Below are 24,055 nucleotides of genomic sequence, written 5' to 3' on the forward strand. Positions count from 1 at the left end.
CTACGCGACAATGAGATAAACTTCGCGACTAACAAACGAGAACTTCTTGCGATAGTCTGGGCATAAAAAAACCTAAGAAGCTGGAAAAAATAAAACGCTGGAAAGCTTTTATCGACGAACACAACGCCAATATCATTTTTAAACCAGGCAAGGAAAATCATGTAGTTGATGCCCTGTCCCGTCAAAATGTTAACGCGCTAGACAACCACTCTGACTCGAACGAATCCGACAATGACTCCAACATTTCTACAATTCACAGCGAACAATCTCTTACACAATTGAGACATCCGACAAACCAGCAAATTGCTTTAGAAACCAAATTATTATTGAACACACAGACATACCATCAGTTAAAACCTTTATAATATTAAAGGACAAGCTCCGACATATAATCCAATTTAAGCCTATGGCACACTGTACTGGACTTAGTAAATGCAAACGTTGTGAATGCCATACAGTGCAAACTCCCAATACTAACCTTCCTACAACACAGACTAATAGACCCATTCTCCTCAACGACATTCAGGTATTGTAAATACTTGGTAACGGACATTACTGACAGGACAAAGCAAACTGAAATAATAACCACAGAACATGGCATCAAGCAGACCAAGAAAACTTCAACAGACATTGCGCGATTACTTCTTCCCGAAAATGAGCCGCTTAGCAGCTGAAGTGGCCATAAATTGTAAAACTTGTTCAAAGGCAAAGTACAAACGTCACCCTGTCAAGCAAACACTAGAAAAAACCCCAATACCATCCTACGCCGGAGAACTTTTGCACGTAGATATATTCTACATAGACAAGCAACACTTTCTAACGTGCATTGACAAGTTTTCCAAGTTCGCCATAGTTCAACCTTTAAGTACACGAGCAATCACTGATATCAAAGGCCCACTCTTGCAGATTATAGATTTCTTCCCTGGCACAAAGACCATTTACTGTGACAACGAGAAATCCCTTAATTCAGAAACAATTCGCACAATGATACTTAATAATTTTAACATAACAATAGCAAACGCCCCTCCTTTACATAGCATATCTAACGGGCAAGTGGAAAGATTTCATAGCACACTCGTGAAGATTGCCCGTTGCTTAAAAGTAGATAAATTAATCGATGACACAATCGATCTAATCCTTTTAGCAACAACCGCTTATAATAGAACCAGTTACAAACAAGAAACCAGTAGATATCAACACCAATCGAGCTAGAATCGAAAATCAAAAAAAGGATCCGGGAAACCCAAGACAAAACACGTGAACAAGCCAACAAGACAAAATCTCACCGAGAGTATCAAGTAGGCAACAAAGTTTGGTTAAAATCAAACAAACGGTTAGGTAACAAGCTAACACCATTATGCTCGGAAGAAACGATCGAAGCCGATTTAGGTACGACGGTTCTTATTAAGGGAAGGGTAGTCAACAAGGACACTCTCAAATAAAAAATACGAGCATTTCTTAATTACATTTTGCTTTTTACTAGGTTAAGAAATTCTGTCATAGAAATAAACGTAGTATTACCTTGTTAGGGAACAGCTTTGGTTCCGGCAAGAACAATTGTTAGAGGCAGAAAATAGACAGGTAGAAATAAACACCATATTATAAAACCAATTGACAAAAACCTTAAATGATATCAACAAAGCCGACGAAATAGACACTGAACATTTGTTTGAAACAATGCTAGCAAAAAATATAATAATCATTACTAGTTAAGAAAATATAGTAACTTCACTCACCTTTGATATAAAAGAAATTAAAAATGAACAACTCACGAATGCCAGCGTAGCTGACATTTCAGAAGTAGCCAAAGTTAAAGTTTTCCAAAACAATAATATGATATATTTTTTAATTAAATTTCCAAACCCTAAGTTAGTCAGTAAAAAGATCAAAATTTATCCTGTTCAACATAAAAATACAATAGTAAACTTAGAACACAACAATATAGTCGCAGATTGCGGCTCAAAGACCATTGCAATAAACCAATGCGAAGCCACGATCCAACACCCGATCCAGCCACCTAGATACAATAACCCAGGTCGACGAAGGTATCATCATCATTAATGACGCTTCCATAAGAGTCACTGATCAAAAAGGCCTCAACCGAACAATCACGGGGTCTTACCAATGTTCCTAAATGGGACATTATTCATCAACCAGTACAAGTCTTTGAAACAGAAACCAGCACCATCCGTCGTGACTCAAGTCAACGTCACGAGCTACAAAAATCACCTGCTCTACCTCCATGAGCTGAGCTTGAAGGTAGCCTAAAAGCCAAGTCAGTATTATCGAGACCGATCGTAAGCAGTGCCATCACTTTCGCCATCTCATTCGCCTGTTTCAGCATTGTTTACATCGCCTGTCGCTGGCTCGAACGACAACGCCTAATCGAACCAGAGACAGCTCTGCCAAGACCCGATGACGGCCCTCACTTAACTAAGGGAGGAGTTATGATAAGTAAGGTCAATGATACTGAACTGAATGCTAAGTCAGTATCCGGTCGGAATTTATTGCGATAAATCAGCGGAATTTGCGGTTACTGTGAACGGACACCCACAGGCGCAGCGTTAGCATTCTGGACGTGGTGGTGTGAGAAGTCACGAGGCGCAACGTTGACAGAAATAGCAGCAGAAGTGCCGCTATAAATATTTGAATATGAAATTGTACTTTAGTTTTAGACAGAGCTCAAAAGGGATCAGTCGAATTCTGATGCACTTAATAAAGAAGAATAATTATTATTTGAAAAACCTTAATAATTGTTTAATTTACATAAATACAACTTCTGGTGCGTTCACATTGTATGTATGCACATTTACACATTTATGTATGAGCATAGACGTTTTTCATTTAAGCAGTCTGGCCGCTTGCATCTTATGCGAGCAGCGCAGCCGTGACTGATTAAATATTCAAACATTTAACTTTTATCTTCGAAATAATAAAGAATAAATAAAACTCAAGTAAGAAATTTGTAAATTTGTAATGTGCATCGGAACATTAAAAGACTAATTATGTACATACATATGTACCAAAAGTGCCACAGTGTGTAAACTGGAATTTGTTGTTTATTTTCTTGTATATTTAATATTCTTAATTTGTTTTTCGATTTATAAGTAAAATAAATATTGTTTTATTATATTGTATAAAAAAATTGCGGTTATTTAAGCAAAGAACTCCTTATTTTTACCTTTAAAGTCAACAGTTTCTTGACATACTGTAAGTAGATAAAACATATTGTGTTTCTAAAAGACATGCCCTTTTTTCAGAAGCAGAAGCGATTTTAATTAAGTACCATTTTTAAGAATTTAATCCATTAATTATTCCAAGTAATTGATTTAATTTATTAACAACAATAAATACTACTCACAGAATCGATCAATTTAGGTAAAGTTGTAATTCATTTTTGCATACATTATACTAATATATTTTACTTTAAGGTTAATCGGACGGACATGTGGACCCAAGTTCCACAAAAGAAACTATCCCTAACTCCGTAGGACAACAAGACGCTCCAGATTTTGGAATTTAATATGTATTTTTTATTCTTAAATTTAAATCCTACGCATAGAAATAATAAATAACTAATAAGAAGTAATGTTTCATCGATGAAATGAGATGAAAAAACTGACATGAAAATTGCCAAAAAGGCAATACTCTTACACAATCGAAATTTCTGTCTCTTTAAAAATCATTGAGGATTTAGTGATTTGTTATGCTTTGTTTTAGCGATTCATACATAGATAGTTTTCATACAAATTGTGAGGTGTTTCACTGATGAAAACTTGTGTATTGAACTGTGGGAGTATATATGACAATTTTACATAGTCTAAATGGTTGGAAGGAATGGTTGAACATATACATATAGGGGTATATCTATCACGTAGTATATTGTTCTTGTAATATATATATATATTTGGGAGCATTGCAAAATATCAGCATTTGTGAGTAAATTAATCAGTATAAAACGGTTAGCATAACAAATTAAATCTGGCCCGAAATTGCGTTCATATAAGATTAATACATTTAAACTAATTTATTCAATTTTTGTCTATGACTTTTTAGGGACTATGAATGAATTGAAGATTGTGATTGATAAGCTGAAAATCTATTTATTGCCGTTGAGTATAATATATGACTGTAAGTTGAAAAAGAAGACTCATGGAACTAAATTAATTCTTCATCTATCAGACAAAAACGACAAAGTTATATATACATATAATATACATATGTACATATGTATATAATATACATACATACATGTACATATACATACAATAGATTTAATTATAATTATTATTAATTATAACTATAATTATATTATATAATACATATAACATACAATATACTATAATATATATATAGTGACATATCCATAAGTCCCTAAGACTTAAGCACATGCCTACACAGCATACCCAAATACCCCCTACACTACTCCGCATGTACCTAATGGATTCCAGATAAGAATAATATGATCCTCAAGATTGGGTTGAGTGGAAAATTCCGAACTCCAAATAAGTCACCCACTGGTAGACTAAACATCCGTCCCATAATTTAAACATTCCTTGCCTAAGCCCTCACCCCATCGTCATGTCCCCACGTTCAAAGCTCGGACTCGCAATCACGAAAACAAACGTATTCGATTTCAATAAACAAAACTATAAGAATCTAAGAGCACTTGTATCCAAGAGCGAATGCACTTGAATCCAAGAGAAATCCAAAGACGATTAAAGTCAGCAACTCCAAAGCTCTTTCTCTTCACTTGATCAGATCCCTTAAGTCCAAAGTCCATATCAGAAAAGCTCGATACCGAGGCTTGAACGTCAATCAAATCAGAATAATTAGACGAGTTCAGTTTGAGACCTAATTGTAATCGGTCGGTGTTCTTCAACAAAAATAAAAAGTTGTAATCATTCAGTGAAATAAAAATTATATTTTTTTCACATATGAGTATTTCAAGCATTTAATTGGCGCAGTCGGTAGGATCCAATAAAAATAAAGTCCTTTTAGTACGGTACTGATCCATTGAAGGATACGTTATACAACTAACTATCCAGGATTGGCGAATTAAAACAGTGATTCTAACATTATTTTGAGATCCGCAAAAGAATCTACGTGAAAGTGGAACTTAAATAAAATCCCGTGCGGTCGGAACCAAAGTTAATTAAAAACTTTCAATTCCGTAATCTAACCTTAAACTTATAGTTTAAAAACCAAATACCTAAAAACCTCAAAACTTAAAATTCAAAAACCAAATACCAAAAACCAAAAAAATAAATACACCATGTCGGTTCCACAATTATCGGAAATCCATTTAAACCAACTACATAATCAAATAAAAGAATTAAACTACTACGATGTCACACCTGGCAGACTATCTGGATTCGTGAATCATGTAGAACAACTACTTAATTTATACCCAACACAAGATCCGAGACAAGCACACGTCGTATATGGAGCAGTGAAGCGATTACTAGTGGATGCAGCATTAGAAGTCGTAAAATAATCCCCTAACTTCCAACCCTCGACTTCAAATAATTTTAATAATCAAAAACCGATAAAAAGACAACGCGAGAGTCAAAGTGACCAGTACAGAATAGATGTAAATTTTCATCAAGCTGCCTCGGACACACAAGTGACAGAGAAGGACACACCAGTCCCTATGTAGAAATAAGTTATCATAATAAAATTTACAAAGGAATGATCGACACAGGATCATCAATAAACATTATAAGGGAAAATTTTGAATATATAAAAGAAAACGAAGAAAATCTAACAGTATACACTATTAAAGGGCCAATTAAACTAAAGAAAAGTATAATAATAAAACCCACTTCAGTCTATCCGTCTGTTCAAAAATTCTATATCCAGAAATTTTCCGACAATTATGATTTCCTGTTAGGTCGAAAGTATTTAGAAGATACAAAAGCAAAGATAAACTATGATAATAATACAGTAATTTTAGGCTCGAAAACATTTAAATTTTTGTATGTAAAAAAGAAGGGCGAGACCGCATCCAAATGCCTCGACCCGCAGCAAAAGATTGATTCTGCCCCAGTGGAGAAAATCAATCCAAAGACGCAAAAGGTTAAGACCACATCTAAGGGCCTTAAACCAAAGCGTCAACAACAAAAGAAAGAGACCGCATCACCTAAATGCCTCATTTCAAATGTTGTTAGTGACACAGTGGACAATGATGTAACACATCTCGATTCCATGTCCGTTGACGACGATATAGTCAACTTCGCGATTAACAATGAGTTACGCGAATGTAACGAGTATAGAACAAGGGGTTGTTCGCAAATCAAAATCCCCTTACTGTTCTCCTATTTGGGTGGTCCCCAAGAAGCCAGACGCCTCTGGGAAACAAAAATTCAGGTTGGTAGTCGATTACAGGAATCTAGATAACTGTTAATGACAAATTTCCCATTCCCCGAATGGACGAAATATTGGACAAATTGGGTAGATGCCAATATTTTACAACAATAGATCTAGCTAAAGATTTTCACCAAATACAGATGGATGAAAATTCTATTGCAAAAACTGCTTTTTCCACTAAGCATGGGCACTATGAATATACTCGTATGCCCTTTGGTTTAAAAAATGCTCCAGCTACTTTTCAGAGATGTATGAATAATCTTCTGGAAGATTTGATCTACAAAGATTGTTTAGTCTATTTAGACGATATTATTGTTTATTCCACTTCATTGGAAGAACACATTTTATCTCTAAAGAAAGTCTTTGAAAAACTGAGAGAAGCCAATTTGAAATTGCAGCTAGATAAATGTGAATTCATGAAGAAACTGAATTCCTAGGACACATTGTCACAACAAACGGCATCAAACCTAACCCAAACAAAACCAAACCGATCAAAAACTTTCCATTACCAAAGACACCTAAACAAATAAAATCATTTTTGGGATTATGTGGATTCTATCACAAGTTTATTCCTAACTTTGCAAAAATAGTTAAACCCATGACCCTTAAACTAAAGAAAGGTGCTGTAATAGATATGAAATGCAAAGACTACATCGAATCATTTGAAAGACTAAAGGTTTTGATAACATCAGACCCGATATTAATCTACCCTGATTTTTCAAAGCCCTTTTCTCTAACAACTGACGCAAGTAATGTAGCTATTGGTGCAGTGTTATCACAGAACCATAAGCCCGTTTGTTATGCCAGAAGAACGCTAAACGAACACGAAATAAACTATGCTACTATTGAAAAAGAATTGTTAGCTATAGTTTGGGCGACAAAATATTTCAGGTCATACTTATTCGGAAGGCCATTTGAAATAATGAGTGATCACAAGCCATTGGTATAGCTCAATAATATCAAAGAACCGAACATGAAACTACATAGGTGGAAAATCAATCTTAATGAATTTGATTATAAAATAAAATATCTTCCAGGCAAAGAAAATTTTGTCGCGGATGCTCTTTCCCGCACAAAGATAGAAGAAGTCATGGTTGGCGAAGTCGCAAACTGCGCAAACGCAACTATACATAGTGCCAATGAAGATAATTTCAATTATATATCCATAACAGAGAGACCAATCAATTTCTTCTCTAGACAAATAGAGATAGAAAAAGGCGACAGTGACACAACAAGTGTAACTCACTTCTTTCAAAAATTAAAGATTAAAATAATTTATAAAGACATGACACTTGAATTCGCCAAAAACCTCATTAAGGAATATGTGTCCACCAAGAAAAGTGCAATTTACTTCCCTAATGATGAAGACTTTCTGATTTTTCAGAGGACATTTACTGAAATCATAAGCCCTAACAATTTCACAAAACTATTGAGATGTACAACCAAGCTCATTGACATACTAACTTATGCGGAATTTAAGGACTTAATCTTAAAGAAACATAAAGAACTTTTACATCCAGGTATTAAAAAAAACCGTTAATTGGTTTAAAGAAAAATACTATTACCCCGATAGTCAAAAGCTAATCCAAAACATTATCAATGAATCTATCTGTAATCTGGCAAAAACAGAACATCGAGACACAAAACTGGCATACGAAACAACACCCGAAATATTTAACACAAGGGAAAAATACGTGATAGATTTTTATCTCACAGAAAACCAGATCTTCCTATCTTGTATCTTGTAGAAGTAAAAAGTAGAGATTGGTTAGAAGCAAAAAGAGCCATTACCAAAATATTCAATGACATGGGAAAGCCACAGGAAATTAAAGCGGACAAAGACTCAGCTTTTATGTGCATAGCTTTGCAGAACTGGTTAAGATCCGAAGGTGTTGAAATTTCTGTAACAACAAGTAAAAATGGTGTATCCGATATAGAAAGATTCCATAAAACAGTAAACGAAAAACTAAGAATCATTGGAAACGAACAAAACATTGAAGATAGGTGCACAAAATTCGAAGCAATATTATACGTATACAATCACAAAACCAAACATAATAGTACCAAACGATATCCAGCGGACATTTTTCTATATGCAGGTAGTCCAGACTTTAACGTACAACAAAACAAAATTGATAAGATAGAATACCTTAATAAGAATAGACATAATTTTGAAGTTGACACAAAATATAGACAGGCTCCACTTGTAAAGAGTAAAATTACTAACCCATTTAAAAAGACAGGAAAAATTGAACAAGTGGATAGTAAACATTTTGAAGAGACAAATCGCGGCAGGAAAATCGTACATTATAAATCAAAGTTTAAGAAACAGAAAAAATTTAATAAGAATAAATACGATAATTCCAGACCAACCAATGGAGAGCAAGATACACAGCACATTCCTAATAATGCTTAGTTGCATATTATCATTTATCACCATGGTTAAATGCAGCAATATCGAAGTAAACCCAATAAGCGCGAAAAATGGATATCTTATATTCCAAACTGGAACAATGGAAATTCCAACCAGCTACGAATATCATTGAGTATTGTAGGGGTACTATAAACCCTCTTATTTAAATAAAACAGGAACGCAGGATTTAGCCTCTTAAGTTTATTCGGTACTTTGCATTTCCAACTTTAGCAATCGACGGACTCCCTCTCCGTTACTGATCTGCCTCTCTGCTTGTTGCTACAGAGCCGATGTTGCGAAACAGAGAGAATGCCACCCGAAAGCGAACCATGACTTAATGTTTATACACTTAATGTTTATATACTATGTTGCTATACTGAACTTATGTATGCGTACCTCTAGCCTTCTACAGTATAAACATAACAAAGACAATGCTAATGTTCGAAAACCTGGTAACTGAAGCAAATGATTATCCCAATGTACCACAGATACAATATTTAGTCGATAAACTAAAACGGGAAATAAATGGTTTAAGAATTATTCAGCGAAGCAAAAGAGGTCTTTTAAACGTAGTAGGAAAGCTTATAAATACTTATTCGGTACATTAGATGAAGACGACAGGGAAGAGCTAGAAGAAAAAATTAATAACATGTCAGAAGACTCTGTAAAAACCCATGATTTAAATATGATTGTCGACATAATCAACAGCGGTATTGACATAATTAATAAGCTCAAGTTAGATAAAGAACTAAACCAACAAATTGCGATACTTATATTCAACCTCCAACAGTTCACAGAATACATAGAAGATATAGAGTTAGGTATGCAATTAACCAGACTAGGAATCTTTAACCCAAAATTACTAAAACACGATTATTTGAAAAACGTAAATTCGGAGAAAATGCTAAAGATAAAAACATCAACTTGGCTCAAGACAGATACGAACGAAATTTTGATTATTTCCCAAGTTCCTAGCGAAGTCACTAAAGTTCCTATATTTCAAATAGTTCCGTACCCAGATGAACATAACTATATTCTAACCGAGCAAATTTTCGATAAATTTTATATATTCAACAATCAAGTATTTCATAAGGATACAGATACAGTAATATTCGACAAATGTATTGTTGGACTTATAAAACAAGAGCAAACTCATTGCAAATACACTAAAACCCATAGAAATTTTCAAATAAATTAAATAGAACCCAATATACTTTTACATGGAATATTCCTGAAACAATTGTCAACCAAGATTGTACAAATAACAAAATAGTAATCTCAGGAAACAACATTATTAAAATTAAAAATTGTACCATGCAAATAGATGAGTTCATAATTTCAAATAATCTAGCAGATTTTACAGAAACAATTTATAACACCAACAATGTTACACGCTTAGAACCAATAAATCACTTACAAACAAAAGAAATGATAAAATCCCATGTAAAACACTATAACTTCTTTCAAATTATATGCATTACAACATTTGTCATCATGACTCTGTATTTAGCATATAAGCTTAAAAATATACCTAAGAAAATTATTGTCAAATATTGTAAACAAAAAGAAGAACATCCGCACCTAGAAACTAATGTCAATGAAAATATTCAACTAGGAAACAATATTATGCTATATCCAAATCTAGCGACCTGAGGACAGGCCAAATTCAAAGGTTGGGGAGTGACATATCCATAAGTCCCTAAGACTTAAGCACATGCCTACACAGCATACCCAAATACCCCCTCCACTACTCCGCATGTACCTAATGGATTCCAGATAAGAATAATATGATCCTCAAGATTGGGTTGAGTGGAAAATTCCCAACTCCAAATAAGTCACCCACTGGTAGACTAAACATCCGTCCCATAATTTAAACATTCCTTGCCTAAGCCCTCACCCCATCGTCATGTCCCCACGTTCAAAGCTCGGACTCGCAATCACGAAAACAAACGTATTCGATTTCAATAAACAAAACTATAAGAATCTAAGAGCACTTGTATCCAAGAGCGAATGCACTTGAATCCAAGAGAAATCCAAAGACGATTAAAGTCAGCAACTCCAAAGCTCTTTCTCTTCACTTGATCAGATCCCTTAAGTCCAAAGTCCATATCAGAAAAGCTCGATACCGAGGCTTGAACGTCAATCAAATCAGAATAATTAGACGAGTTCAGTTTGAGACCTAATTGTAATCGGTCGGTGTTCTTCAACAAAAATAAAAAAATTTGTAATCATTCAGTGAAATAAAAATTATATTTTTTTCACATATGAGTATTGCAAGCATTTAATTATATATATGTGATGTATACGGTATAGACATGTAAGGGAACGGATGTACATATAAAAAAATGAAAATATATTATATTTCTTAAAGTGTGAGCATGTCAATATACATTTACAAGTCCAATAAAAAATTTAAAAATTTGAAAACATGTTACATTTTTACAGTTTTGGTCGGATTGATGGTGTGGCAACATCAGTTAACAGTTAACTTGGGCTGTGTCTTATTGGAATATGCATATCTTATCTAAACTTTTTAGCTTTAATTGTTCCAGTAATCCCGAAGTGTATGCTGACGGACAGACGGACATGTACAGATATGATCGGAAATCTGATATACCGCTTAACAGGTATTCACATAACTAGAAATATACAATGAAATACTTACATTCCCTTCTTAAGGAATTAGTTTCATCTGCCAGTCGTTGCTTAAATGAATCCAATTTTTTATTTAGTTCCATTTCCTTTCCAATTTGTTTTTTGATAGCTTCTATTCCCGCTATATTGTGTTTCATTGCCTCCCTGTGTTTTCTTAAAATCAATGTTAAAAAACTTAAATCCTTTTCATTTGCTTAGCTTACCTTGCTGCGCTTTGTACTTGAAATAAAATTTTATCTCTCAACTGAATGGCTATTATAACCTCGTTCCATGCCTGTGTGAGCCGTTTGTGTTCATTTTGCAAAACCTCTAAATCTGTATTTGCATTTGCTATGCTCATATTTAAAATATTAATCACTTCTTTCATTGTAGCTTCTTCTTCACAAATCGACAGTAACTCGTTTTCTCTCTTTTTTATTTCTATATCCAGCCGATAAAAGAGTATATCTGATTTTCGTTTTTCCTGTGATAGCTGGTCTTGCAACTGGGCGTCTCTACTAACAATGCGTTTAGCATTTTTTACTTCATCCTCAACGGAACAAGCCCATCTTTTGATGTTACTTCCTAAACTTTGCATGTCACCTAGTTCTGCCATTCTTTCATGGTAAAGAGTTTTTTGTGACTTAGTTAACTTAATTTTTTCTTCGTTTTCCGCTTTTAAGGTTTTTGTGTTAAATTCTTCATCTTGTCGATTTTTTAAATGTTTTTCTATAACAGCGGATAACTCCATAATTTGTTTTTCTTGAAATTTCATTTTTTGTTGCATATCATACAATGTCAATCCTTGCTCCTCTCGTCGCTGTTCTCTCAGTTTAACATGGTGTTTTATTTCTGCAATTTCATTTTCTATACCACGTTTAGTACGTATTAAGTGACCTTTTAAACAGTCCTGAAACTTGCTTAGTAGTGGGTGATTTGGGGGAAGAAGGCCCAATTCCTCTGGTTCAGGAGATGTCTCAGGATTAGGCTCAAAGCTAATGGGAAAATCACAATCAATATCTTCAGGATCAGACATTTTATAATATATGTAAAAATAGGTGTTGAAAACTAAATATATTTCGGCCTTCGTAATGTTGTATATTTTTCAAACGTCACTTATGTCTGTAAATAAACAAAGTGGTTGCTATGATCGATATATGTAGTTAAGGAACAGAAAGGTGTACTCCACCTTATATATTGATTTTTTGTAGAAAATACTATGTATTAACAAGCTGAAAGGTAAACTATAAAAGGTAAACTATTACAAGACTATTAAAACTACGAAAATATATCCAAAATTGTTGAAAATTCTGGGCTTGGCCGTTTTGGGCGGCTTACAAAAGAAAGATATATCCAATTATGTAGGAGTGGCAAGGCGCATGTAAGAGAAGAGAATAGAAGAGAAGAGAAGAATTCCTGATAGAAGTAAGCAGTATAGATTGACTTGAAACTAAAAGAGCTATTTACGGAGAGACTCCGCCTTTATGTGCATTGCACTTTAACAAAGACACTAGAATAACTAGAATAAATAAATATTCTAGTGTCTTTGCTATGACCCTCAACAAAATAAAGTAAACAAAATTGACAAACTCACTGAAAACAGACACGACATAAACTTCAAAGAATTCCCTCTACTTAAATCAAAAACGACTAACGAAGAAACAAATAGAGGTAGAAAAATAATACACTATAAATCTAATTTTAAAATAAAATAAGGAAATTAGTAAAAGTAAATCTAATAACGATAATTCCAGGCCTGCTCCCGAGCATGAAACTCATATTAAGCCTCCTATCGTCAATTAACACTCAATACCTAGAAGTAACTCCTATCCAGGCCAAAAACCTAATCTTTCAAACCAGATCAATAGATTTGCCGATAAACCACGAATATCATTACTTATCTATTAACTTTACTAAACCCGAAAATACTTATGAAGAACTTATTAAACAAACTCAACCTTTTAATAACTCACCACAAATACAGTATCTAGTAGTAAAACTTAACAGAGAAATGAACGGTATAATTTAATTTTAATTGTAAGCCGTAGTAAAAGCGGTCTTGTTAACTTTATGGGAACAATTAAAATTGTTCTTATTCGGTACTTTAGATTAAGAAGGCAAAGAAACTTTATTACAAAAATAGCCAACATTTCTAAAAATAATGTACAAATAAGCGAACTTAACCACGTAATAGAAGTCATTAACAAAAGAATCGAATTGAATAGTCATTTAAATCATAACTTTGAAAAAGAACATATGATAGATTTAAACATTTTTAATTTACAGCAATTTACTGAATACATTGAAACATAGAGCTTGGTTTGAAACTAACACGCTAAGGTACATATCTTTTAATGCAAAAATTATAAACACGATTCATTAGTCCACGTTAATTCTGAAAAACTTCTTAATATCAAAACGTCAGCTTGGCTTAAATCTGATACGAACGAAATTCTGATAATATCCCATATTCCAAGAGAAATAACCAAAACACCCGTTTTTAAAATAATACCCTACCCAGACGGAAAAAGTTACATACTAACCGAAACAATACATGACAAATATTTTTCACACAATAATCAAACATACACGGCAAGTTCTTAGTTGTAAATAAATGTATAATTGGTATACTAAACCAGGTCCCAACACAATGTAGATACAGTAAAACACATTCTGATTTTGAAATAAAATATGTAGAACCTAATATAATCACAACTTGGAACCTTCCCAAGACTATCTTAAACCAAAACTGTATCAATAGAGAAACTATAATAGAAGGCAATAACATGATAAAAGCATTGAATTGTTCGGTCCAATTAGAAGAAATATTAATCACCAACATAATTATAGACTATACTCATACTATCTATGTAAAAAACAATGTAACAAATCTTGAACCACTCGAATACATTCAGACAAAACATTATCCAGTGATTTTTTTCCATGTTTTGCTTATTTGTTGAATCTTCCCTTTTACTTATGAGACTAACAATAACTTTTCAAATTTTATTCTAAACTAACTAAATATCATTTTATGAAATGATTCGTGCTGTGTGGCCTAACAAATTTAACGCTGGGCTGGTTGGTCGTTCCAGTGCAGTCGGCTTTGGCTGCATACTCGAATAAGTTTTCTTGAAAGAGGATTTGGATGTGAGGCTAGTTTTTCATTGTATTTTACTTTCTTCTCTGCTATTGTCTCAATGACAAGTTTTATTTGTATGTCTCTGTGTATATTCTCGTTCCGAAGATACTGGAGCTCCAGCAATGATCCTCGGAATCTTAGACTGTGCTCGCTGTACTATGTCAATGTTGCTTCTCGATGCGTTGCATAGCTCGAAGCCATAGGTCCATATGGGTCTTAGAACGGAGTTATATAAGAGGACTTTGTACTCCAAGCTTAGGGGAGGGCGAACGTTTATAAGCCAGTGTACATCCCTTGCTTTTAGCCTGAGGTGTGTCGTCTTGGCCTCTATGTGTTTCCGCCAGGTGAGCAGGGCAAGCTTTGTTTGTTTAGGGTAAATGTTACCTGTTTGCACTTTTCTTAGTTTACTCGTATGCGCCAATCTGCAAGCCAATGTTCGACACACGTTAGATGGCGTGCTAGTTGCATCGTAGCTTTTACTGGGCATCTGGATCGACTTAGTATTGCAGTGTCATCAGCGAATGTGGATATCGTTAGCTGGTAGTTTGTTAGGATGTTCGCCGTGTATAGGGTGTATAGAATTGGGTCCAGAACACTTCCTTGAGGCACTCCGGCTTTTATAGTACAATCGCTTGAAGTGCTTGAACTGCATCTGACCGCAAACACTCTTTTATATAGGTAAGACTTTAGAAGTTTATGTATGTTTTGAGGCAGCAGTTTGATTATTTTAAGCATAAGTCCATCCAGCCATACTTTATCGAATGCTTGTGCAACGTCTAAGAAGAGAGCTGTGCAATATTCACGGTGTTCAAAGGCTGTTGAAAGCGAATTTCTGTTGTGATGCGGTTAACCTGTTAAATGGCTCCATGTTTTGCCCGAAAACCAAATTGGTGCAATGGGAGTGTGTTGTGTGTTTTGAGGTGGGGGCTGATGCGTAGCAGCAGCACTTTTTCAAATAACTTGGATAGACAAGTAAGTGAGCTTATTGGCCTGCATGATGATGGCTGTGTTTTGTCCTTCCCAGGCTTAGAGATCATAATTATAATTGATTTCTTTCACTTTTGAGGGAAGTATCCAATTTTAGTAATTGCGTTGAAGAGCAAGCAGATTCGTAGAACTGCACACATTGGGAGATCGATGATCATTTTCGGGGTTATTAAGTCGTAGCCAGGCGATTTTCCAGTCTTGAGTTGCTCTTTAATGACTTTCGTTAATTCGCTTGGTCGAAATTCTACAGGATCTAGTGGTGCTAAGTCAGATGCTGTTAAAGGCGGGAGACTAAATTAGTTAGTGGCTGGGTTTGATTGAAATACTTTTTTAAGATGATCAGCGAAGACTCTTGCTCTGTCCGTGTCACTGCGAGACCAGTTTCCGGTAGAGTAACGGAGAGGTACAACCGTTTCTGTTGGTGCTTGTAGGTTCTTGTGGTCCTTCCACAACGAGTTCTTTGTACCTGTGTGAGATTCTTGATATACCTTAGTTGTGCGCCCGCTTCTTCTTTCTTAAGCGGTTTGGTAATTCTGTGAGAAGTCCCTTCAAAGACGTAATTTTTCAAGCACAAGCAGTTCAGTATCTCTACTTGTCTTGTTAAACTTCATACTGCATACATGGTTGTCTTGTGGAGTTGACGCTTTTGCTGCTGATTCAAGTATTGATTCTATATCACCAGCAAACTGATCAATGTCTTGCTCGGCTTCGAGGAGGCTAGAAAACCCGGTATGGGAACAAATATTTTATGTACCTCGCCCAGTTGGTCCCATTGCTTGTAAGCCAACACGGTCGCTCCAGGTGTTGTAGCTGAAAGATGAAGGAGCACCGGACAGATGAGAGTTCTGGAAGTGCCTCAGCTGTAATCATTGATTGGGATATCCTTTTTGTGATGGCAAAGTCAATCAAATCTGAAAGCTTCATGGGATCTGCTGGCCAGTATGTAGGCGCTCCCGGGTAAAAATAGTTAAGATTGAGTTGCGGTTTGATGATTGCGTTGTACAGCTGTTTTCCTTTAGGGTTCCCTATCCGAGATCCCCAGTAAATGTGCTTGGCATTCCAATCGCCAGCTGCAACAAACCTTTCACCAAACGATTCAAAAAGTGTTGTGAGTTTTTTCTCTGAGATTCTGAAGCGACCTGGGCAATAGACAGCAGCCAGAGTGAGAGAACCGTTATGGCATTGGAGGTTTATAGAGGTACATTGTAAGCAGTCTTCTTGCCAATTACCAAGAAAGTGGTGCTTAATTCGCAATCGTATTAGTATGCCAGTGCCTACATGGGCCTTGCCATCCGGGTGATTCGTAAAGTAAAATTTATATCCTGGAATTTGGAAGTTGTACTTTTCGGTAAGGTGAGTCTCTGAGAGTAGCATAACGTCAATGTTTCTGTTGGCTAAAAACTGAGCAAGTTCTAGCTTGTGCAGGAGTTATTATCCTGTTTTAGATGAAACGAGCATTTGAATAAGGATGTTTTGGTTCCTCATAAGCTCTTGCATAGTTTCTTGCATGAAGGTCATAAAGTCTTTCATGCTTTGCTGCATCGAGAGCATAATCGCTTCAACTCCAATAGGCTGTTGTTGCATGTTCATTTGTGTTTATTTGGTGAATTTTATGCTGGATGCTGGAGGTGACTGCTGTCGGTACCTGGATTCCTGATTTTAATACACTTGCAAAGGAAGAATTTGGCATTGTTCGGTGGCTGACAGACGAAGGGATGTTAGTTGTAGTCGGTTCCATTACTTTGTGAGTTGTTGGTGTGATACGATCTCGAGATAGGATAGGATGGTTATATATAGGATATTGGCTTATATATAGGATGTACTTCATTTTTGTTGTTTTTCTGACTCGATGGCTCCAGTTCGACTTTAAAGAGTGGATGTGCTCAAAAAATGTATATTAGTTGAAATTTAATATTCTGTTTGTTGAGTTGGAGTTGACTTTACTTTATTTTTGTATAGCAGCGCTTGCATTCTCGTTCCTCTTTGTTTGTGTGTGTGTGGTGAAAGTTTCGCAAGTGGAAATTATGCAAAATACGTGGGGAGCTGCAAAATATTATTACACAGTTAGCAAATGCCATCGAAAACCCAGAAAACAATGAGACTACATTGGCTAGCAACGAAATTGCTAACATATTTGCACAACATTTTTCTGACCTCTCCGGCGACTGGAACTTTTTAGAGGAGTTCCGAAACAACCCACATCACTATACCCCCTCCCCAATAGCACAAAATGCAGATGAAAAACATATCTCGAACTTAGCTCAGCCCTACAAATAATATTAAGAATACAAAGAAAGTGTGTTACTGCATTTATGTTGTACAACGCAAAATGATGGCCAGCGCAGTCGCCAGAAAAAGGATAGCGTCTTCTAATTTTGTATAACGCTGAAATGATTTGTGCACGTTATATGGCGAATACGTTTTCAGACAGCGCCGAACCAAATCTCTTCATGGTTTCGTCTGCGTTATTTATTTGCACCTTTTGGTCAATCAATCTTTGATTTGGATTCTTAAGTAGCTAACGCCCTCACAGCGACATCAAAATAAACCCATACATATAGGTAAGTGTAAGTGGATCTGTGTTATATGTACAAGTTGCGTGCCGTCGCTCGTTTTTTCTTTTGTTTGTGGTCAGTAGATAAGCGCACACAGGACAAATATAAACTAAAGTCATAAAGTAAAATAGTAATAAGCATAGGGTTATAAAAACAAAAAAATGTACAAAGCAAGAGGCAGAAAAACAAAAATGGGGTAAAGTTTTGACTTAACTTTAGGACGATTAGTTTAGTATATATGTAAGTATATATAGCACTAGTGTGTAGCAAAATATATAACTGATCTCCACCAGGGAATCGATTTGTCGATTTGTTAAGTTCTTTTTGTGTATGCATATTTATGTTAAGACATTAGCTTTATAATACGACAAATCGAGCCGATCGCCGATTTATCCAATCTTTACTTAAAGTCATCCGATTCGAGTATCTCAAAATCGCTCTCGTCCGACGAATCCAGGGCGGTGACAATGCGCTGCTGGTCACGATCTCGACTTGCATCCGTGCCATCGCTGGTACCGACTGCAGCACCTGCTCCCCATTGCACCAGGCCGGAAACAAGGCTGGACAGGAGCTTCCAGCTGTTCGCAGGAGCGCCTGAGCCTGCGTTTTCACATCCGTGCCAGCGGTTATCTGACGCAACTGAGGATTGCCAGCGGTATCTACGGTGTTGTGATCGGGGAACTGCAGCCCCTTTGACAGGCTTTCCTCCGACGAGGAGGAGGTGGTGGACATCGACGAGTCATGCTTGAAGTGACCTTTTCGGCAGTTCATATCTTCGCTCTCTTTGGCCAGCTGCTCCTGTGGCTGCGGCTTCTCCTGCCTCTTGGGCGCCAGCGGAGCTAATTCCGCGTCTTCGTCTGTGGAATGCTCGTCAATCTCGGGTATTGCATCCGGAATGAGGTGCTCCGACGGTATATCGTCGCTGCGATCGTCATCGTCCTCGTCTTCCAAGTCTTTGTAGTTCAGCTTCTCCGACCACTGAAAGTCCCTGTGCTCGATCTTCAGCAGCTTGAGTGTGTACTTGGTGGAGACTAGTGCGGAGACGACCAGGATGGTCAGTACCAGCGTGGATCCGGAGATAAGGTGACCCCGAGCACTGCGAGAGTGCCAAAGCAACCGCTGCTGGGCAAGCAGAACATGCTGGGACTGCTGTGGCGCCAGTTGTCGATCCTCTGCCGCCAAGTGTTCATCTTGCCGCGCAGCTCGTCCGTAGGCACAACGCGGAAGCCTGGACAAGTAGTCCAGGAATAGTACGCCCAGCGGTCGGGCCCATGCCATTAAGACGACTGTGACCACGGATGACGCTATGCAGTGGAACGTGGACCTTAACGGACGGGGCAGGACTTGGAACATTTTGTATAAGAGTAGCACCAAGATAGTACTTTGCGAATCGCTTTTGTGGACTGTGATTTCGATTTTCGGCCCCCGCGGTTGGCGGACTGATTTCCTCTCTGCTCCGCGATTTTAGGCCACTTTCGATTCCGTTTCGCTGTCAAGTTTCCCTTGTTGTACGACACAATCACTTTACCGTTAGGCCAGGTTCTGGGTCAGCTGTGCGAGTGTTCTGAGTAACTGTTATCGGTTTGCTCTCTTTGCTTTCGTCCTTCCCCTCTTTTATGTCATCCCTATGCTTGCTCTTTGTTGAAAATGCGCGACTATAGCTGGTGGTATCCAAAAAGACTTTCGAAAATATTATGCTGACTCCCGAATTCCAAGCAAATTCGATTGCGCCACAACAAAAATCAGCGCAATGAGAAATAAAATTTAATGCATACGCCGACGACTTCTTCCTTATAAAAAATGTCAACAAAAACACAAATACAAACTTTAGCTTTGACAACCTATTTAACGATTTAGAAAATTGGGGTCCTAGTCTGGGGCATCGCTATCCCTATCCAAATGCCAACACCTCCACATATGCAGAAAACCCCACTGTACATGCAAGGTAAGCTGCAACAACATTCCTATCGTTACTTCCTTAAAAGTTCTAGGAATGACCTTAAATAACAAATACAAATGGAACACACGCATACACCTACTTCTACCCAAACTACACAATAAGCTAAATATAATAAAATGCCTATCTAGTCTTAAATTTAATTGCAACACGTATACACTACTTAATGTCGCAAAGGCAACAGTTATAGCCAAACTAGAGTATGGTTTGTTTCTGTATGGCCACACTCCCAAAAGCATTATAAACAAAATAAAAACACCGTTTAACTCCGCAATCCGTCTAGCTCTCGGAGCCTATCGCTCTACCCCAATAAATAACTTACTTTACGAATCAAATACTCTCTCTTTAGAAATGAAACGAGACCTTCAAATATCCAAACTATCCCAAAACACACCAATTCATAAGTTCGTCAAGCATAAAAAACTAAAAAGAAAAAACACCAATAATAGACCAAACAATCAATCTAAGCCTAGAACTTAATCTACCCTACAAACCACTAAAACTCCATAAATACAGGCCATCATGGACCCTCTCCAATCTAACAGACACATCACTCAGAATCCATAAGAAAGAACAAATATCTCCAGGTCAATACAGAAAATTATACGAACACACATATTCACTGACGGTTTAAAAATTAATTACACAATAACATTCGCCATTACAACGGAAACAAACTTGAAATACAGCATACTGCCTCCATATTCATCCGTCCTCACCTCCGAAACAATCGCCATTCTAGAAGCAATAGAACTTATTAAAAACCTAAGAGGCAAATTTATTATCTGTTCCGACTCCCTATCAGCAATAGATTCAATTCAAAACACAAATAATAACAACTTTTACCCAAGCAGAATACGATCGCTAATAACGCAACACGCACCTAAAATTAAAATAATGTGGATTCCTGGCCATTCACGAAGAAAAGGAAATGAAATAGCCGATCAAAATGCAAAAGGCCAATCTTCGATGTTCGGAAGCCCAAAAGATCGTTTAACCTGTCCGTCCAAGTTCCTTCGATGGCTCCCAGTAGAATCCTCTGTTGTCGGACATCATTGCTTTGGTAGAGCGAAATTAAGTAATCCACTCTGCTGACGAAGGAGTGAACGGTTTCTGGATCACTATTGAATAGAATAATGTCTTTAATCTGCCGACGGGCTTCGGCAAGCTTGTTGTCGCTCAGCGCAACGATTTGGGGTGCGGCAATAATTGTTTGTGATATTTTTATTGTAAAATTTTTAATTTTGTGTTTAATTTTTTTCTTTTTTGTTTTGGATTTAATGCTATTTTTTTAAGTTTTCTAGTTTCACTTTTTTTAATATAAATTTTTAATTTTGGTATTTTATTATAAAATTTCTGTATTGTTCTTTTTTCTTATTTTTATAAAAGTTTTTTTTTGTTTCGTATTTCACTTTTCCACTTTTTATTGGATAACCGAATTGGAATTATAATCCAAGTTGAAGAGTCTTCACGAATTTATTTTGGGAAATGTTTCGAGCACTGGATTATAAAATTTAACTTATTTTCCACTCGAAAGTTCTTTTTTCCGACTGCGCCAGTAACATTAGTTGTAATATTTTTTTATTTGAGTGGAATAACTGTCCCGTCAGTTGACTAAGGACAAAGCCGGGAAGAATTATTTAACGAAGGTTTTTATTGAACTTCTTTATTCGGATATCAGCTTAAGACTAAAAATCTAATGTAAATTGGATTGAGGAGAAGCTTCAGTATTTTAACAATATTTGTATTTCGGGAAAGCCTCGCTCTTGGATTCTTAAGATTGTAAAAAAAGATTCAAAGAGAGCAGTCAAATCTGTATAGGTCATGCTTTAGGATGTTTACAAGAACGGCTAAGTGCTGCTGCAAAAGAAGTTTTTAATAGCTATTTTTCCAGCTATTTTCTTTCATTTAATGTACAATTTTTTTTTTTTAATTTTTTTCAATTCCGATTTTTACTTGATTGGGTTAACTTTTATTTAATTGGCTAATGATTTCGAAAAATATTAATAGCTAGATTCAGCTATTTTTTGAAGCGATTTTTTTTCAAATTTTCCATTTCCTATTTTTATTTGTATTTCGACGGGCTTGTCCACCCAGAAACGGGTTGTTTGGTATTTCTTTTCCTTTTCCACTTTTTTGCGGTGTGCAGGCCTATTTGCCTCCTTTTCTCGACCATAACTGAGTATGCCCATAGAACCCAAACTAAGCCCACACTCTCAGATCCCCGCTCGCGCTAAGCCAGCCGCGAAGTCCGCTAGTTCAGCGGGCAGAACCGCAATTTCAACTCCCAAAGGAAGTGACCTACCATCGATCAGTTCGAGTGCAACTCCAAGAATTTAAAACCCCGAAAATCCCTCTGCAGTTCAGACTGAATTCCTAAGGGAAACCTGATCTAGCAAAATAAATGGAATCCTCAGAACAGACTACTGCAGTATACGAGTCATGCGCAGCACAAAATGGAGAAACAATAGACAGACAACGCGTCAAGTCACGCAAGCCCCTCCCAGCCGCAAATTTCGTCCTCTGCGCGAGAAAACTGCCAAAGCTAGCCCTCTCCTTATGGGAACCGTCCTTAACGCACAAATATCTTAAGATCCCAGCTTGAGAAGAAATGAACACCTTCCTGAGCGAAAGGTATCGGACATTGGAGGCCATCGAGGATATTAAACCGACTCAGGCAGTTCAGAAAAACTTTAATCCTTCGAGACAAAGGTCAGCGCCTTACCGCCCAGGCTAGCACCTCTTACTCAACCTGAAGATCAATATCATCCTACTTTCGAGGTGGAAATCGACTTAGGTACGGTATTAAAAGTAAATTCAGAGAAGTCAACAAAACGAATTCCCTGTTTTCGCAAGGCAAATTTTCGGAGGCTAAACAATTTTATAGCTGGCTTTAATTGGTCCGATCTTTACTCCTGCAACATAATGGCGGATGCGATTAATATGTTTTATACCGCAATTAAATCATTTTTTAACTCTTGTGTTCCGATGTACTATCCGTCAATCTCTAAACCTCCTTGGTTTAATAAAGAGTTGACACACCTAAGAAATGTAAAGTCCACACTCTATATGAAATTTAAAAATACCGGTTCTCAGTCCATCCTTTGTAAATATTTAAGCGCTCGGTTAAACTTTACCGTGCTTAATGCTCAGTGCTACAAAAATTATTTAAACCGTTGTAAGTTCCAGTTTGCACAGGATCCGAAACAGTTTTATAATTTCGTTAACACTAAGCGAAAAACAAGTTTTTACCCTTCCTCGCTATTTTTTGAAAACACTACGGTAACATCGGATCAGGCAATAGCCGATCTATTCGCCAAGTTTTTTTAAACAACATGTTCAACTTTACCTCATTCCGAACAGCCATACCCTTATGCGGTATCTAAGTCGAATATAATATTTTGCCCCACTATAAACGAAAGCTCACTGCTTAACGATCTTCAGCGTGTTAAACCGGTCTATTCGCAAGGTCCCGATGGAATCCCTGGCTGTGTGCTCTGTTTACCTTATCTCTGGAATCTTCACAATTCCCCCATATATGGAAGGAGTCCTTTGTGATTCTTCTGCATAATAAAGGTAGCAAACTGGATGCAAGCAATTACAGAAGAATCTCTAAATTGTCGGCTATCCCAAAACTTTTTGAAAATGTTATCACTCCTCATTTGCAGCACCTTTGTAGATCAATCATATCACCGTGTCAACACGGTTTTATGAAACGCAGATCTACAACCACTAACCTCTTGGAGCTAACTTCTTTCGTAATACAGGGTTTCAAAAATAATCTTCAAACAGATGTTATCTACACTGACTTTAGTAGATGCAAACCGTATATTACCTCCGTATTCCAGTAGACCTCTTCAAATTAATTTATCTTTCCTAGCTAACCGTAGAACTATGCTTGGAACAGTCTTTATTTGTAAGCTTATTCGTGGTGATGTTGAGAGTCCCGACTTGATTAGTCGGCTTAACTTCTCGGTTCCAATTAGATTCACTAGAAA

At 36.6% G+C, this 24,055-nt stretch overlaps 1 protein-coding gene, 2 long non-coding RNA genes and 1 pseudogene across 10 annotated transcripts in view; 2 read left to right on the plus strand and 2 right to left on the minus strand.

The window, feature by feature from the left end:
- The window catches only part of LOC116802437 (coiled-coil domain-containing protein 40), a 104,431-nt gene extending 91,894 nt beyond the window's left edge, over nt 1–12,537 (minus strand). For 3 of the 6 annotated variants that reach the window (XR_004362738.1, XM_032726915.1, XM_032726916.1), the window contains exons 1-2: nt 11,641–12,503; nt 11,448–11,590 (exon numbers count right to left, since the gene is read on the minus strand). Coding sequence is in view for 4 of the 6 variants with exons in the window: in XM_032726915.1 (XP_032582806.1) it covers nt 11,448–11,590; nt 11,641–12,452 (955 nt within the window). In the remaining 2 variants the exon portion in view is untranslated. Of the gene's footprint in view, nt 1–11,447; nt 11,591–11,640 lie in introns of all 6 variants that reach the window. The other 3 variants (XR_004362737.1, XM_032726913.1, XM_032726914.1) reach the window with 2 other exon arrangements.
- Nucleotides 1,563–3,664, plus strand: LOC116802441. Of its 3 annotated transcripts, XR_004362741.1 has the most exons (4): nt 1,563–2,275; nt 2,342–2,954; nt 3,261–3,378; nt 3,432–3,664. It is a non-coding gene; the product is annotated as an uncharacterized LOC116802441 (long non-coding RNA). The 3 variants fall into 3 exon arrangements; XR_004362740.1 differs by lacking the exon at nt 1,563–2,275 and having other exon boundaries at nt 2,307–2,954; XR_004362742.1 differs by lacking the exon at nt 1,563–2,275 and having other exon boundaries at nt 2,308–2,954; nt 3,364–3,378.
- LOC116802442 lies at nt 12,528–14,342 on the plus strand. The gene is made up of 2 exons (XR_004362743.1): nt 12,528–12,669; nt 13,171–14,342. It is a non-coding gene; the product is annotated as an uncharacterized LOC116802442 (long non-coding RNA).
- A 4,100-nt stretch (nt 14,343–18,442) lies between these two features.
- On the minus strand, nt 18,443–19,480 carry LOC6620434 (annotated as a pseudogene).
- Between the last annotated feature and the right edge of the window lie 4,575 nt (nt 19,481–24,055).

This window comes from Drosophila sechellia, unplaced genomic scaffold (assembly GCF_004382195.2).
Source record: "Drosophila sechellia strain sech25 unplaced genomic scaffold, ASM438219v1 2R_2, whole genome shotgun sequence".
NCBI lineage: Eukaryota > Metazoa > Arthropoda > Insecta > Diptera > Drosophilidae > Drosophila > Drosophila sechellia.